At 36.9% G+C, this 17,888-nt stretch overlaps 3 protein-coding genes across 3 annotated transcripts; 2 read left to right on the top strand and 1 right to left on the bottom strand.

Annotated features, from left to right (window-relative positions):
* Window positions 1-209: 209 nt before the first annotated feature.
* Window positions 210-4,738, bottom strand: LOC132165206 (uncharacterized). Its single transcript, XM_088511758.1, has 5 exons — window positions 3,896-4,738; window positions 3,460-3,802; window positions 1,663-1,998; window positions 1,158-1,504; window positions 210-1,043 (listed from the first exon to the last, which is right to left on the bottom strand). The coding sequence occupies exons 1-5, from the start codon at window positions 4,736-4,738 to the stop codon at window positions 210-212; spliced, it is 2,703 nt and encodes a 900-aa protein (XP_088367884.1).
* A 2,009-nt stretch (window positions 4,739-6,747) lies between these two features.
* LOC132166414 (uncharacterized) lies at window positions 6,748-10,143 on the top strand. Its single transcript, XM_059577217.2, has 2 exons — window positions 6,748-9,397; window positions 9,512-10,143. Exons 1-2 carry the CDS (start codon window positions 6,754-6,756, stop codon window positions 9,880-9,882), a joined length of 3,015 nt encoding a protein of 1,004 aa, XP_059433200.2. The 5' UTR covers window positions 6,748-6,753; the 3' UTR covers window positions 9,883-10,143.
* A 3,933-nt stretch (window positions 10,144-14,076) lies between these two features.
* LOC132166548 (CASP-like protein 1F1) lies at window positions 14,077-14,991 on the top strand. The gene is made up of 3 exons (XM_059577386.2): window positions 14,077-14,378; window positions 14,469-14,592; window positions 14,685-14,991. Exons 1-3 carry the CDS (start codon window positions 14,179-14,181, stop codon window positions 14,919-14,921), a joined length of 561 nt encoding a protein of 186 aa, XP_059433369.2. The 5' UTR covers window positions 14,077-14,178; the 3' UTR covers window positions 14,922-14,991.
* Window positions 14,992-17,888: the final 2,897 nt, after the last annotated feature.

The following is a 17,888-nucleotide window of genomic DNA, read 5'->3' as shown; positions in this document are numbered from 1 at the left end:
TATTCTGCACTCTCTCTTAATACTCCCCCTCAAGGACAATTGTCAAGGATGACAAATGTCCTTGACAGACATCTTCGAGAGTAGCCTGCTGAAATCCTTAAAGCCAAGGCCCTTAGTGAAAATATCCGCCAACTGGTCTTGAGAAGAAACATGCAGCGTTTTAATAAGTCCCAGTTGAATTTTCTCTCTAATGAGATGGCAATCAATCTCTATGTGCTTAGTCCGTTCATGAAAAACTGGATTCGCAGCAATATGTAAGGCAGATTGACTGTCAGAAAAAGTAATGCAGCATGTGGATGAGGAATCTGAAAATCTTTAAGTAAAGAAAACAACCACATGAGTTCACAACAAGTGGAAGCCATGGCTCGATATTCAGCCTCAGCAGAAGATCTAGACACAGTCTGTTGCTTCTTGGATTTCCAAGAAATCAAAGAATCACCAATAAAGATGCAAAACCCAGTAATGGACCTTCGAGTATCAACACACCCTGCCCAATCAGAATCTGAGAAAGCCTTTAAGTGAAAATCAGATTTTGCTGAAAAGAAAAGACCTTGTGCAGGAGAATTCTTAACATATCTCAAAACTCTAGTAGCAGCATCTAAGTGAGATTGCCTAGGTTTATCCATAAACTGACTTAGGATTTGCACTGAGTATGCTATATCTGGTCTGGTGATGGTGAGATACAAAAGTCTTCCAACTAACCTCCTATAAGAAGTAAAATCTGATAAAAGAATACCCTCATCTTTTGACAACTTCAAATTCTGCTCAATTGGAAAACTGACAGGCTTGGAAGCAAGTAGTCCTGAATCTTCAAGAATCTCTAATGCATATTTTCGTTGACATACAGAAATACCATCAATGGATCTAGCAATTTCTAGTCCTAAAAAGTATTTCAAAGGTCCTAAATCCTTCAACTTAAACCTATCATTCAAGAGAATGAAAAAATCTGCAACTGCCTTAGGATCATTGCTGGCTATGGCAACATCATCAACATAGATTAAAAGAGCAATGTAAGAGGAACCTTGGAGCCTTGTAAACAGAGACTAATCTGCCTTTGACTGAGTAAAACCAAGGTCTATTAATGTGGCAGAAAATTTGGAGAACCATTGTCGGGAAGCCTGCTTCAAACCATACAATGATTTTGTTAATCTGCATACCTTATTCTCCCCCTTGCTGCCAAAACCAGGAGGCATAGTCATATAGACTTCTTCATCTAGGTCTCCATGTAGAAAAGCATTATTCACATCCAATTGATGCAAAAACCATCCTTTAGCTGCTGCAAGAGCTAAGAAACACCTCACCGTTGTCATCTTGGCTACAGGAGAAAAAGTTTCATGATAGTCCAACCCTTCACATTGAGTGTAACCTTTAGCTACCAACATAGCCTTGTACCTCTCAATACTACCATCAGATTTCTGTTTGATCTTATACACCCATTTGCAGCCAATAGCAGTCTTGTTTGGAGGTAAGACAGTAACAACCCAAGTGTTATTTGCTTCCAATGCTGAAATTTCAGCCTGCATAGCCTCACACCAATTTTTATCTTTGACAGCTTGGTGATAAAACTTGGGTTCAATGTTAAGTGAAGTGTTAAGGCAAAAAAGTTTATGAGAAGAAGACAGGTTATCATAAGAAAGAAAATTGACAATGGATAAGAATTACCTGAATGAGTAGACATTGCAATTGATTGGGATGGAGAAGATGAAACTAGTTGACAATGATAATCCTGCAAGTAACTTGGTCTTGTTTTAATCCTAGTGGATTTTCTAAGGTGTGGACAAGACATCGGATTAGGAACAGAAGATGGACTAAGACTAGATGAAGGATTAGGATCAGGAGGTGAGGAACTTGGTTCAAAATTCAATTCTGCAGAAGGTGCTGAACCTGAAGCAATAGGTTCAGAAGACGACGAAAATGGTTGTGAAGATGTACTGGACAAAGCTGGTTGTGATTGACAAATGGGAGAAGGAATGGATACAGTTGAATTAAGAGGAAAATCTGATATACCATATGAATCAGAACTTGGAAAATGAATGGATGAATGAACAATGTCATCATGAGAAGTAAATGATGAATGGTCTAAATGATGAGTAAAAGGGAAAATGGTTTCATGGAAAATAGCATTTCTGGAAATGATGATAGAATGATCATGAAGACTAAAGAATTTATATGCTTTCATGGCATATGGATATCCTATAAAGATGCATGGAATAGCTCTAGGATCAAATTTTGTTCTATTTCTGGACAAAGTTGATACATAAGCTAAGCATCCAAAAACTTTGAAATGAGAATATGATGGAAATGTGGAATATAGCAGCTCATGAGGGGATTTGTTTGAAAGAAGGGGTGTAGGTATTTTGTTTATAAGATGAGTAGCTGTGAGTATGGAATCTCCCCAGAATTGTAGAGGAAGATGAGACTGAAACCTTAAAGCTCTTGCAACATTTAACAAGTGTTGGTGTTTTCTCTCAACAATGGCATTTTGTTGTGGGGTTTCAACACAACTAAGTTGATGAATTATGCCTTGATCAGAAAAAAAATCTTTCATTTTAAATTCAGCACCATTATCTGATCTAAGACATTTTACTTTGGTTTTGAATTGTGTGAGAACAAGTTGAATGAATGATTTTATAATAGAACTAGTTTGAGATTTGTGTTGCATCAAATGAACCCAAGTAAATCTTGAATAGTCATCCACAATTGTAAGAAAGAAAACAGAACCATTTATTGACTTGGTGGCCATAGGACCCCAAATATCACAATGAATGAGATCAAATGGTAACAAAGAAACAGAAGTGCTGACTGAAAAAGGAAGTTTATGTTGTTTGGCCATTGGCCAAATGGAACAAATGCTAGTAGATGTACAAGAAATTTTAGGAACATGTTTTTGTAATAGCCTTATTCTAGAAATGGAAGGGTGCCCTAGTCTATAGTGCCAAACATCATGTGACGGCTGTTTGATGGAATTATAGGAAGCATGTTGTTGAAATGAAGGAAATGACGCAGCTTGGGTATGAGCAGAGACCTTGTCTTCTTGCAGCAAAACAAATAAATCAGCTTCTTCCTTACCCACCCCAATCGTTCTCCAATGGTACAGATTCTATATAAAACAATATCCAGCAAAGAAGATGAGACAACATCTTAGATTTTTAATAAGTTTGCTAGCTGAAATGAGATTGAAGGTAAAAGATGGAACACACAAAACTTCAGTCAATGTAAGATTGTCTGAAAGTTTGACAGTGCCTCTGTGTGTGACAGAAGCTATAGATCCATTTGGTAACTTTACATGTGTTGAAACTATAGCAGTAATAGAGGTAAAAAGGGATGGACAACTAATCATGTGGTCAGTTGCACCAGTATCTATAATCCAAGAAATGTGTTTTTGTGTGAAATGTGGTACAACATTAGCAAATGAAGCAGAAAAAACAGAAAATTTTGGATTAAGAGGTTGGAGATAACCTGCTATGCTAGCAACTGAATTTGCAGCAAAAGATTGAGGGGATTGGATGGGGTATTGTTTTAGCAATTCCATCAATTGCTGACACTGCTCAGAGATCATGGCCAGAGGAGGATTACTCAATTGCTGAACTTTAGTCAAATCAGTTCCCTGCATTTGATTTGATGAATGTGGAGCAGAAAAATTTGGTTTGCTTCGGGTGAACTTAAACCCTGGTGGAAAACCATGGACCTTGTAACATTTTTCAACAGTATGACCTGATAGTCCACAATGAGAGCATATGGGGCGATCCTTCTTAAAGTTCTGCTTAGAAAACCTAGGCCCTGATGAAGTGGCTTTGGTCATGTAGGCAGCATGATCATGGGAATGGCATATGCGTGAGGCAACAGGATGGGGCATAGGAGATGCAACAGAGTTAGGGATAGGGGTTCTAGTCATGAGGGCAGAGGTATCATGACTAAGGGAATTGATAGTTATTTCCCTTTGTTTTTCCTCTTGAATAATAAGAGAAAAAACCTTATTGATGGGTGGAAGAGGGTCTGTTAGCAAAATCTGTGCTCTAACAGTTGAAAAAGAATCATTCAGACCCATCAAAAATTGCAGAACTTTTTCTTGGCTATAGAGCTCAAGAATGGACTTCATACGACCACAATTGCAACAATTGCATATAGAAATAGGTCTATAGTTATTGAGTTCTTCCCATAGAGCCTTAATACGAGTAAAGTATTGACTTACAGAGGAATTTTCCTGAGTGACAGCGGAAATGGTTTTCTGCAACTGAAAAACACGAGGACCATTTCTTTGAGAGTATCGATCTTTGAGATCCTGCCACATAACTTCAGCAGAAGTAATGTAGATGACAGTAGAATAAATCTCCTTGGAAACTGAGTTAAGAATCCATGAGACTACAAGATCATTACAACGAACCCATGCATTGTAATAACTCTCAAATACTGAAGGTTTAGGAAAAGAACCGTCAATGAAACACATCTTGTTCTTTGCACTCAAAGCAACAAGCATTGAACGGCTCCAGGTGCTGTAGTTTTCTCCTGACAATGGTTGAGGAACTAGTAAAATCCCTGGATTATCACCACTGTGGAGAAACAAAGGGCTTGAAGGGTCAATGGGGCGAGTGTTTGCAAAAGGATTAAAGAAATTGTTTGGAGGATTCTCTTCCAAATTGTTTGGACGAGTGTGACTGGTTGGAGGTTGGTTTTCCATAGAAATCGAAAATTTTGAAGGAGGACGTGGGTGAGCAGAAGACGATGGAAGTTCTGCCATTGAAAATGAACTGAAAAATTGAAAAAAGAATCACAGTTGTGATTATGGCTCTGATACCATGTTAGAAATGGGTCTTGGGCCTAACTCAACCCAAAAGCTAGCTCATGAGTTGAGGTTTTCCCTCGCCTTATAAATGGCCAATCTCCTTAATACCCAGGCAATGTGGGACTTCCAACAATCCCGACCAACACCGGTCCTAAATCCTTGCAATTTTTTTTTTCTTTTCTTTCCTTAAAAAAGGATGGGAATTCTTGGAATTTTGGGAATTTGACAACCCCTCCGTTTGGATTTAACAAAAATCCCAAGGGATCGGACGGGTGAAATTGAAAAAGAATTGAAAAATGAATTATACTAAATTGACCATTTTGAAAGCTTAAGGGTATGATTGTAAAAGTAATGAAAGATCACTTTTAATATTTGTATATTTGGATTGATCTTTTAAGTTAATTTGTTGTTGAATATATGACATGCTCTATATACATTTTAATTTTATAAAATATATACTTGTAGTTAATGTTTATGAATTAATATAAAGACATTTAAAAAAGAATACCGAGAACAACTAAATAAACTAACGTAAAAAACAAATTAAGGAAATTTCACTTACTCTTCTTGATCTTTCTTCACTTTTGCGATCATTCTTCTAAACTTTAAAAACTCTCAATGTCAGATATCCAAGTTAAAAGTTTGCAATGTCAAGATGTAGAAATTCCCAAAATGTCTTTTTCTTAAAAAGAAAAAAAATTTCTAAATGATTTAGTTAAGGAAATTTTGTAATTTTAAAAATTTTAAAGGAGTATAAGAGACCTTTCACACATTTACCGTATGATTTAACCTTAAACCCTAACAGTATGAATGACCTTGCAAATTTTTTAAACTTGAATACTCGAAGTTGAGAGTTTTTAGACTGTAAGAGAGTGATTGCAAAAGCAATCAAAGATGAGGAGTAAGTAAAGTTTTTTCAATAAATTACAATTAAGTTACATTTATATGTTTTTAAACAATAATTAAATAATATTTAATTATTCATTTATTTTGTCACTTATATTATCTAATATTTTTCACACTCATGAATTTTGTTTCCGCCTTCTCTTTTAATCTTACATGGAAGGTCTTTTAAACATTACATAAATATATAGGAACTCGGGGTACTTTAATTTGGCTGCTTTCTCCGTTTAAGTAAAAGAAACCCTCACAATTTTTTTCTCCAGAAGACTTGGACTGAAATATAAAGACTTCGACCGAAATATAAAGACTTTTTTTGGGGTAAAAAGTGTTAAATTACTAGTTATTCAAAAAGTTTAAGCTGATAGAAAGAGGTAAATTTAATCACTTAATCATTACTTTAACACAAATAAGGACAAAAATGTAACACAATATATTAATTGTCAGGATTACAAGTCAATGAGTCAACGAATGTCCACACCTGAGACCAAAAATAAAATAAAAATATGACGTCTAACGTTATCGTTGTGCCATCAATTTTTGTTATTTCATTATCAATTTTTAGGATAAGGGATATGTGGTGAAATCACTGTTTTCGCGTTTTATATATAAAAAATACCCCACACATTTTAATACACTTATCGGCTATAAACGAAGTTGTTGTCAGGTAGAACTTCATTCTTCAATCCTGTATGGCCGGGCTTTCTACAAATGTGTTGACTGTGTGCCATCAGCATTAGAGAGATAGAGATATAATATTATATAAATAATAAATATATTATTTATTTAAAATATATTATATAAGGGTAAGGCTAATTAAGGATGAATTCAAAACTCTTACTAAATATTCTTAAAAAAAAAAAAACTCTTATTAAATTAATTATTATCTGATAAATCTAGTTTATAGACTTTGAGAAGAGTAATTAAAAAAGGGAAAATGATTGTTTTTCAAACAATGGGTTTTCGCGTCTTTATATATTGCATGTGGTTTCACCTGCTTCGTCTCATGAAGCAACCATCGTTGAGCAGAGTTCAAACTTCAAACCAGAAGTGACGAACTCAACCTCGACATGACGAAAACAACCTCATTAATACCACTTATCCACTTCTCTTTCTACACCATCTTCGTCCTCCTCCTCTTCAGGCATGCAAACTCTAAACTCATCAATGCTGAAGAGCAAGCAATCCTACTCAACCTGAAGCAACACTGGCAAAACCCACAGCCTCTTTACCACTGGACCCCATCAAACTCCTCCTCCCACTGTTCTTGGCCAGAGATCACCTGCTCCGATGGCTCAGTCACCGAAATATCCCTCCCAAACATGAATATCACCGGAACAGTCCCACCCTTCATCTGTGACCTCAACAACCTCACTGCCATTGACTTTTCATTCAACTACATGACGTCTAACGGGTTCCCGGGAGCTTTCTACAACTGCTCCAAACTCGAAACCCTCGACCTCTCGCAGAACAACTTCGTCGGCAAAGTTCCTGATGATATTCACTGGATGGCTGGGCTTCGCCAGCTCAACATCGGAGGCAACAGCTTCACTGGAAACATCCCAGTATCTATCGGGCGGTTAACAGAGCTGAGGATACTTCAGCTTTTCGCGTGTCAGTTTAACGGTTCTTTCCCGCGAGAAATTGGCAACTTGTCCAATCTTGAACGTCTAGAATTGGCCTACATGACGGCAATCATGCCAACAAGGTTGCCTTCGGAGTTCACAAAGTTGAAGAAACTCAAGCATCTTTGGGTGGCAGGCTCAAGTTTGGTAGGAGAAATCCCAAACACGATTGGAGAAATGACGGCACTGGAGCATTTGGATTTGTCAAGGAACAATCTGAGCGGGAATATCCCGAGCAGTTTGTTTATGCTAAAGAATTTGAGTGTAGTGTACCTTTACATAAACAAATTGTCCGGGGAGATTCCTCGCTTGGTGGAGGCTTTAAATATAGATGTTCTTGACCTCTCCGAGAATAATTTGATCGGGTCAATACCTGATGATTTCGAAAGACTCACCAAATTGTCGGGTTTGGCTTTGTTTTTCAATCAATTATCTGGAAAAATTCCAGATAGCATAGGTCGTCTTCCGGGGCTAATAAATTTACAATTGTTTGACAACAATTTATCAGGTACTCTACCTTCGGACCTTGGGAGATATTCTATGCTTGAATTGTTTCGGGTGTCGTCCAATAGTCTTACTGGCCAGCTGCCACAACACTTGTGTTATAATGGAAGGTTGACAGAAGTGGTAGCTTTCAACAACAGCCTCAGTGGTCAACTACCCAAGTCCCTTGGAAGTTGCAATAATTTGCTAGTTCTTAGAGTTGAGAATAATAGGTTTTCTGGGAATGTTCCTAGTGGCCTATGGACATTATTGAATTTGAACAAGTTGATGTTAAGTAATAATTCTTTTACAGGTGAGCTCCCTGAGAGATTGTCATGGAATCTTTCTCGATTAGAGATGAGTCACAACAAGTTTTCAGGTAAAATTCCGGTGGGAGTGTCTTCCTCGAGGAACTTGGAGTATCTCGACGCCAGCAATAACCTCTTAAACGGTTCAATTCCTCGAGAACTAACAGCTCTTTCTTGTTTAACAACTCTTTTACTTGATCAAAACCGATTATCAGGCTCCCTTCCATCACATATTCTATCTTGGAAATCGTTGGCTACTCTAAACCTTAGGCAAAATGCAATCTCTGGACAAATTCCAGAGGAATTTGGTTCTTTACCAGTTCTTACTGTTTTGGACCTCTCAGAAAACCAACTGTTTGGCGAAATTCCACCAGAACTTGGCCTCCTAACGCACACTTCACTCAATCTCTCTTCCAATCATTTGACTGGGAGGATTCCAAGTGCATTCGAAAATGGTGCATATGCCAACAGCTTCTTGAACAATCCTCGTCTTTGTGCTAATTGGCCATCACTAAACAATATTTCCAAATGCAATTTCAAACCCCAAAATTCAAGCAAAACTTCATCCACGTTACTTGCTTGGATTATAGGTCCGATGATAGCAATTCTACTAGGTTCGGCAGCTTCATTTTTCGTGGTTAGAAATTGTTTGAAGAAAAAGCATGGATTAATGGATTTAAAGTGGGAGCTCACCCCGTTCCAGAGGCTAAATTTCACAGAATCTGACATTTTGCCAGGAATCATAGAAAATAACGTGATTGGTTCTGGTGGATCAGGGAAGGTATACCGTGTTGTTGTCAATCCTCCACGTGAAATTGTTGCTGTGAAAAGGATTTTGAATACCAAAAGGCTAGAACAGAAGCTTGAAAAACATTTTCTTGCAGAAGTTAAAATTCTAAGTTCAATTCAACATACCAATATTGTGAAGTTGCGCTGTTGTATCTTCAATGATCATTCAAAACTTCTTGTGTACGAGTATTTGGAGCATCGTAGCTTAGATCTATGGCTGCATGGGACGAGTAGCAGAGCATCAACTGTCTTAGGTTCAGTCCAGCATGTCGTCCTAGATTGGCCTAAGAGGTTGAAGATAGCAGTTGGGGCTGCTCAGGGACTCTCTTATATGCACCATGACTGCTCACCACCCATTGTTCATCGAGATCTTAAGTCAAGCAACATTCTATTAGACTCAGAGTTTAATGCAAAGATTGCTGATTTTGGTCTAGCCAAGATGTTGATCAAGCATGGACAATCTGCTACGATGTCAGCTGTGGTTGGCTCTTATGGCTACATAGCACCAGGTGATTGACATAAAGTTTTCCAAGTTTCATTTTGATTATAATTTTGGTTTGTCTCCTTTTTTCCATCAGCAGCAATTTTAGTTTTTTTTTTTTGGTGGTTAATTTGAGCTGTAGAGTATGCTCACACGACACGAGTCAATGAGAAGATTGACGTTTATAGCTTTGGGGTTATCCTGCTGGAGCTTACAACTGGAAGAAAAGCGTGTGATAATGGTGATGAACACACATCCCTTGTAGAATGGGCATGGCGACACTTTCAAGAAGGCAGGCATGTAGTTGATGCCTGCTTGGATGAGGAGGTGAAGGAACTTTGTTACTTGGATGAAATGTACGGTGTTTTCAAACTTGGAATCATTTGTACAGGTGCATCGCCTTTAACCAGGCCGTCCATGAAAGAGGTCTTGAAGATTTTGCTCCGATGCAACCAAACGCTCGTTTACGGAGAGAAGAATATTGCTCATGCAACTTTGACATCCACTGTTTGATGCTTTGACATCCTCTCGCATTCATCTTACAGCGGAGACTTTTATAACCGAATTTATCTTGGACTCTCTTTATCTGTTGGCACAGTGCTTATTCGGTTTCAACCTCTTCTCAGAGGGTACTCGTTCCTATTGAGGGTTCAAATAGGCTCGCTTGAATCTGTACCCATTTTACTTCTGTAACCGCCTTGTGTTACCTCTTAAGAGGGCTGAATTACTTGTTTAACCTATTTTCTATAATTTATTTATATTTCTTGTTGTTTTTCGTTTTTGGTATGTTGTTGGGGAACCCACCCCATTTCTATTTTCAGGATCATCTCGTCCTTCTTTCTTTTGAATCAGGAGTGGAAAGGAATCTCCCCTGTAAATATTTTCCTTGTTCAATTCAAAAAAAAAAAAAAAAAAAAAAAAAAAAAATCCACTAGGAAAACTTACGTACGTTCAACATGATTTCGATCAGGGAAAATGGGGACTTCCATTTCAAAGGTGGAGTTAAGTAAAGAAAGCTTATGAGATAGCATGTTGGATGAGGGCTTTTTCATTCTAGTTATCCTAATCATATCAATAAAATAACTATTTCAAATAGTTTTTTTCATGTGTATCAAACATTTTTTTTTATTATTGGAAATACAATTCATCAGTTTTAGCAGCAAAGTTTAATCCATCGAAGTATACTTATTGAGTTCCCCTTGGGTTAGGACCATATGTAAAAAGGCTATTTTACAGGCTCCAATCTTCATTTAACACATCACCATTTCAAAAAAATTGCAAAAAACTAAAGTGAGAACAAAAACAGCAAATCAAAGTAAAAAACAAAAAGACCAAAAACCCCTCACCCCTGCTGCCAAACCCAGCCTTGGGTCCGACCAGACCCACGCCATCTGTTTAATCGTTCGAAATATACTTATTGAGTGCCCCTTGGGTCAGGACCATTTGTAAAAGGGTTGTTTTACAGCCTCCAATCTCCATTTGACACATCACCATTTCAAAAAAATTGCAAAAAACTAAAGGGAGAACAAAAACAGTAAATCAGAGTGAAAAACAAAAAGACCAAAAACCTCTCACCCCTGCCGCCAGACCCACATCGTGGGTCTCGCCGGACCCACAACGCTGTGGGTCTGGCGTGACCCGTCTCAAAACCCGCCTGTAACCATCGTAACCAGGATCACAACCCGATTCTAATGCCTCAAAACTCGTTTTTTGATTCAAAACTAAAACCTAGAGGTAGAAAGTGAATCCTTTAGGGATTTTATCACCCTAAAGGCAGAAAAAATTGACTCTGGCACCGGAGAAAGTAACTCACGGCCAGACCCACAGGTCTGGCCGTGACCCGCCCCACAGATCTGGAGTGACCCGCCTTTTTGAGCTCAAAATATAGTGTATGGGTGTATGATATTTTTGTGAATTTGTTTTGTGTTTGCTTAAATCTTAGTTTGTGAGTGGGGGCTGCCTTTTGCAGATGGTCCGAATTCAAGGTTTACTCATACTTATTTGTTATTTGCAATACTTTTGCTTGTTCTTGAAGATTTTCATATTAGATCTTGTTCTCGAGCAAGTCAACCCACGCATGGCGTTAAATGGGGGTTTCACTCAACAATCTCGTGATTAAGCTGAGATATATGTTGAACGAACTCAGTAATCAAGTGGAGGCAAGATGCTTAACAAACCTAATACTAAAATGCCCGTCTATTCCATCTAAAATAGGCTAATAAATTTGCATAGAAAATTTGAGTGAATTCTTTTCCGTTTGAATAATAATGGTTTGAAGTATTTATTTTTATGACAGAAATTTCATGCAAATCAATTTGAAGGAAATTTTTTTCAACCAACTTTAATAAGTGTCAAATGTCATCTCTTCTCTTGCATATATATATATATATATATATATATATATATATTTATATTTTAATATTCTTAATAGTTATTTATTATCATTTTACTAATTTGAAAATTTAAACATTAATTTTTTAAAAATTCAGAGACTTTCCTATTTATATTTAAATTTCTGACTGGATCTGCTTTAGAATCTTTTCTATTTGATGCCATCCTCTTTTTCTTTTTCTATTTGAGGCTTCATCATTATCCTAGTCCGGATTTCTTTGGGTTGGTTGAAATTATCGGACACGTAATTAAATATTAAAAGGGTTGAGTGGGTTAATTATCGGAGTCTATAAACGTATAGATCGGCTCTAACTTAAGTCAAGTCAAGTCAAGTCAAGTCCTCCACGAGTCTTCACCACGGAACATATAAAAACATACAACGACCCAAACAATCACAATCACAACAATTTAAAATTTTTGCAACCACGACAATTTTCAGAACAATCCAACCAAGCATAAATAAATAAAAATTAATAGAGATTTAGTGACCAAGTAAAAAACTTTTGAAAATAACTTTAAAATAAAATAACATTCTAGGGGTACCCAATCGTGAAAATCGTGGCTTAAAAGACTTTTATAGGTGGGGATAAAATTTAAATTTTTAAGTCAAGTCCATTAACAATAAATTAAACAATATGTGCCTTGTCTCATCCAACAAAACAAAATTAGGCTCTGTTCGGCAAAAGGTTCCAATTTTTTAAAAAAAAAACTTTTCAACATTTTTATTTTTTATATTAATTTTATATTAAAAAAAAAATTCTATACAAAAAATTCAAAGCGTTTATCTACTTTATATTAGATTAATCATTTTTTTATTACTATTTAGATAAAAATTCAAAATACAATCTTTTACCGAACACACCTTAGGGTTTCAAATGATCACGTCACTTCAATCAAAATAAATAAAGGATTGGGATTCTAGGTACAAACTTGACGTGTAAGACCTCCTTTTACTACAAGTATCTTATAAACTTATTTTATGAAAATACATGTCACATGGTAATCTACATTTTAGTGATTCATGTGGTAAATGTCACGTAAACTGCTGCATCAGTTTATAAAGGCCTTGTAGTCAAAGTAACAATACTTTAGCAACACTTAAGTTGTTTTTGTTTTTTTTTTTTGTGAAAGAAAATATTGGTTGTCATATAATAACTCAAAAACAAATGGAGCATAAATACTCCATCAATCAACATCACGAATACAATCAGGAGTCCAAACTTTATCCATGACATTTTGTTTTGCCACATTCGCTAGGTGATGGGCCGCTATATTAAGGTCTTTACTTACAAATAAACATTGCCGTCCTCTGAGGAAATTAAGGATCCTATGTATGTTTGTCACTATATGCCCAAACCTTGACAAATTCATTTCCTTTGGACAGATCCCTTTCACTACAACTTTGAGCATCTCCTTCCAAAATAATGTTTTGTAATCCCAGTTCTTGGCATAAATGCCATAAACACACTGCAAGATATGCTCCCACTTCCTCAGCCGAACTTGGGTCTGGTGAGCCCACCTTTGTGAAACTTTATGCTGCAATAACTCTCCCTGCTTGGTTCTGCATTACTATCCCAACTCCCAACCAGCCTCGCGTCCAGACTAATATCCCAGTTTACCTTAGTCCACCCTTCCGGAGGTGGTTGCCAGCATGCGTTCTGCACCACACCACTCGCTTGTGGACCCATTTCACTGGACACAAATTGATTACCGTGTCAAAGTTGGCTAAGCTATTTTATCGGATTGGAATCTTAACCAATTTTTTGCCCAAATAAATTCGGGATTGTCCAACTACCTATTCAGGCATATGAGTTTTATGTAAACTCTTTAAAGTCATGCTCAAATTACTAAAATCTAAGTAACAATTGTTGAAGATCCTTATCCATTTTATATGCAGTCAATACAATTTACGAGGAAGCTTACAAAATCTCTGGCAATTTTGTTATGGGTCTGAGTGGAAGTTTGTAGTATTTAAATGCATGAGGATTGAGGAACATCCGTTACTACATTCAAATCAACCCATTAATCTTCTTTTTCTCTTCATTTATTGGTTTTCAAGGAAAATTAATTATAACTTTTTTGTTTTGGTAATTGTAACCTAGTCCACTGTTAAGCCTATTTTTGGCGAAAATCATCACAGTAAATTCATCTAATGCTCTGCATCCTTATCCCAAAGGCCAAGTTCTGCTTCCAATTCCAATCCAAAGATCTTAGCCAAATGGGATCATCAATGTTGCCTAGAAAGATTCCTCACGTCTTCTCTTCCATAAAGACGCCCATTGACTTCACCCTCTTTCTCTGTATCCTTTCATCTGCTCTAGCACTTCTTTAATTGCCTCTGTATATCTCCCCTGCTCCTGCTTTGTTTTTGCTCTGCCTTCTACAGCTTTTTTTTTTTTTTTCCTGATAAATCTCATAATGGATGGCACTGAATCCAAATTTCCACAGAACCCACCTAAGAAAACCCAAAAGATTGTCCTTGGAGTCCAAATTGGCTTGAGAATTTTGGTAATTGCGACTGCATTGGCTGCAACATGGGTGATGCTCACTAGCAGGCAATCGACAGAGATTTTTGGCATCACCTTCGATGCTCGATATAGCTACTCCTCTACTTGCAAGTAAGATAAAACACAAAATAAAAGCAGAACAAGAAAAAAAACCACTTAATTATGGAGGCCATATTTGCTTATTCAACCTTCCATTTGCAGGTTCTTTGCTTTTGCAAATGCTGTCGCATGTGCCTTCGTTCTGCTGTCCTTGCTCTTTGTCTTATTTTTCTGTCGTCAAGGCCCAAACCCTTCCAACCACTACTACTTGTTCCTACATGATTTGGTATGGTTCTTTTTGTTCTTTTTTTAAGTCCCCAATTACAAATATTTCAGGAAAAATGTCTGACAATTAACTTCTGGTTTTGAATGTGACAGTTTATGATGTCGTTGGTTCTTGCCGGGTGCGCGGCTGCGACAGCTGAAGGGTTCATCGGACGGTATGGGAACAGCCATGCGGGTTGGACTCCAATTTGTGATCACTTTGGCAAATTCTGTAACAAAATGACGACTTCTGTCATACTCTCTTACTTGTCTCTCTCCTTCTTACTTATGCTTACTATCATCTCTGCTAGCAAGTCTAGACAGATTCAGGTTTCGAGCTCCTTGATTTAGCTGTATGTATCCTAGAAAGTAGAAGAAAAAGAAAAAGATGATGATGAAAAAGGACGAGTAATTTGAATGATTCTGTTTTCATTACAACCCCAACTTCTTGATTTTTCCTACTTTTTCCATATGCAAATAGGAATAAGAAAAACAGCCTTAACGGTGATTTTACTTGATGCTCAATATTTTGAAACTCCAAACCAAACAAACTTTAAGTTAAAATGGTCATATTTTCAGACAAACAAGTTTACATTTAATGGAAGGGATGGCTTTTTGTGACATCATAACAGAGACACATGCTTGCTCTCCACGAGCTTGCCATGACCGATGAGAGACACCAAAAAAAAAAAAAATCTAAAAAAAAATGGAGTGTTAATTATAAAGGTTTTGTACGAGTGAGTTTCTTGTTACTCTATTTCCTCTATAATTGATTGATTTTTTAGGTAGGTTGTCTTAAAGTAGTTTTACTTTTTGAAAGTTCTTCAAAAGGTTTCCATTTTGTCACCAAAATTTGTTGCGTTGATTAATTCATTGCTTTCATTATAATGGTTACTATTAGTGTGGCTTATATTTTTTAAATTCTGCATTAATTGGTAAACACTTATTCAACTACACTTTTAGGTGTGTTTGAAGTCTGGGCTTGTTTTTTCAATTTATTCAAAAAAGAAAATTAAAAAAAATTAAAAACCTTGTTGCACGGCTCTATTGAATTTGAGGGAGCGCTTCTGGTTCTTACTGTTTAGACTTTTCCTATGCAAATCTCAATGAGTAAATTCTATTTTCATCACGTCTAAATAGAATAACCATAGTTAATTTTTCCAGCCACCTGTCTTAGTTATTATTTTTAAAATAAAAAATCACCATTCTAAATACAAGTTGACTGGAAACGTATGCATCCAAACAAAAATTTGACTGGAAATTATGTGTGAAACAGACAAACGTGAGCCAGTACTTTAATAGTGCGTCAAAGTCTTCCTTCAGGCTCCAGTATTTGTCGAACTTTCATGCAGTTTCCACAAAGACTTGCTAGTCCATCCCAGTGTACATCTTTCATTCGTCAGAGAAAAAAGAGAAGCCCCTTTCCCATGAATCTTCATTTTCCATCATTGTTCACGTTATAATAATTGGTAACTAGACCTACCTTTAGCATGAGCAGCTCTTTTAATTTCACGTTGACCAAACAGTTCCTAAATATGTGTGGGTGGCCTTGTAAACGTTATACAACATTACAACTCCTCGTTTTGGCTTTTTTTTTTTTTTTTTTTTTCCTTTATATAAAGGTTCAAGTGACTAGATCAATCCCTCACAATTTATTCTCCAGAAGATCAAAGTGCGAAAGTTCTTTTTCAGTGTAAACGGGGATTTAAACACAAAGTACCTTTTCATATATACTCCAAAACTCAATATTAATTTAAGTCAAAAAAAATAAAAAAAATAAAAACAGAAGAGTGATTGGGTGACTTGAGTTATCAAACTTTCTTATGGCCTTCAATAATCACGTGCCGCCTCCAGGCACCACGCTCCATCCAAAGCTTTTGTCGATTTTGCCACATGCCACCACATTCCATCAATCACTCTAGTTGTCACGCCATCCACTATAACTTTTGCCACTCGTTCTAGATCAACTGAAATGAGCCCAAAACGACCACGAACGCACCCTCACGCGCGAGTCAGGTTAGGTATGCCAACCTGATAGCCGCCCAAGTGGGCTAATTTTTTTTTGGCCCATTGTCGGCGTTTTGGCCCATAGTCGGCCATTTTTTTAATTTTGGCCCATTTTTCGGCCTTTGAAGTTTGGCTCATTGTAAGTCCTGGCCCATTGTCGACCCCTTTTGGAGTTTGTCCAGTTATCGGCTCTTTTGAATCTGCATTCACCAGCCATCATCTGCTGCCGTTGTTAGGTACTCACCAGCCTCTATCTCCTTCGGCAGTTGCCACTATCTACGGCCCATTCTCGCCTCCACCACTGTCGTTATTATTGTTTCTGATTTCAAATTCAAAGTTCCAAAATATTACATCTTGAATTTGAGGGGATGTTAGAATATGCGAAAAATATATAATATTTTCCGTATATTTCATAATTATGTTGATATCAAATATTCTCTATTATGAGGTGATTGTAATCAAATATTTGGACACTACCCTTATAAATATGGATCTTTGTATTATAGACAAATCACGATGAAACTTAATTATGATCAGCCTGCTGCCTTTCTTTATCACTAAGTCCATATGATCTTTGAGTTTGAATTTGAAAAACGAGCAATTAACGACCACAAACAGTTAGAGGAGGTGAATAGTACATTTCCACTACAATTGGCTCCTTCTAGTCAATTTCATCATGCCATTTGTCACGAAATGTTAGCACATCAAGAAAGAACAAAATCCACTGAAGGGGTGTGGAATGTGACAGCCATGGGACTAGATATGCAAATCAGACTACCAAGTTCTTTACCAGTGGTTGACTGACTAGTTGACTGCTTGACTACTGCAGGAGTAGGAAGGGGGAGGCTATCTAGAAGCTAATTATGGATGGGAGAGTACAAAAGTTGTGTAAGCTAGATAGATGAGAAAAGACGAGCTTGCCACCGGTGGTGCAGGATGATTATTTTGTGATCAGTTCTTATATTTGTTAATACATGCATTTTCAGTTCTTGGGGTATGCATGTCTAACCATGCATATTTGCTTTGTGGGTGGCTATAACTCTGGCTTGTGGATTTTAGTTCACCTTTGGTTTCTTCCTGATTTGGGTGTTGTTTATATTTCGTCGTGGTTGGTGCTGCTTTTCAGCTCGATCTGTTTCATTGTTAAATTACTATTTGTTCTGAAAGTTTAAATTAACAGAAAGTGAAAAATTTAATCACTTAATCATTACTTTAAGACCCTCATCATGTGTGGAGTCAAATTCTCTTTTATTAGATGAGGTTCAACACGTGAAATATTTAATTGAAATTGGAAGTAAATAACGGAGTCAA

Source organism: Corylus avellana, chromosome 11 (assembly GCF_965113065.1).
Source record: "Corylus avellana chromosome 11, dhCorAvel1.hap1.2, whole genome shotgun sequence".
NCBI lineage: Eukaryota > Viridiplantae > Streptophyta > Magnoliopsida > Fagales > Betulaceae > Corylus > Corylus avellana.
The sequence above is the reverse complement of the archived record's forward strand: the minus strand, read 5'-3'. Positions and strand labels throughout refer to the sequence as shown.

Coding starts and splice junctions, on each gene's coding strand:
- LOC132165206 (XM_088511758.1), bottom strand. CDS start 4,738: ATGGCAGAACTTCCATCGTCTTCTGCTCACCCACGTCCTCCTTCAAAA. Junction 3,803..3,895: donor GTCATGATACCTCTGCCCTC/ATGACTAGAACC, acceptor CATGCTGCCTAC/ATGACCAAAGCCACTTCATC. Junction 1,044..1,157: donor GCAGCAAGGGGGAGAATAAG/GTATGCAGATTA, acceptor AAGGCAGATTAG/TCTCTGTTTACAAGGCTCCA.
- LOC132166414 (XM_059577217.2), top strand. CDS start 6,754: ATGACGAAAACAACCTCATTAATACCACTTATCCACTTCTCTTTCTAC. Junction 9,398..9,511: donor TTATGGCTACATAGCACCAG/GTGATTGACATA, acceptor TTTGAGCTGTAG/AGTATGCTCACACGACACGA.
- LOC132166548 (XM_059577386.2), top strand. CDS start 14,179: ATGGATGGCACTGAATCCAAATTTCCACAGAACCCACCTAAGAAAACC. Junction 14,379..14,468: donor AGCTACTCCTCTACTTGCAA/GTAAGATAAAAC, acceptor TTCCATTTGCAG/GTTCTTTGCTTTTGCAAATG. Junction 14,593..14,684: donor ACTTGTTCCTACATGATTTG/GTATGGTTCTTT, acceptor TGAATGTGACAG/TTTATGATGTCGTTGGTTCT.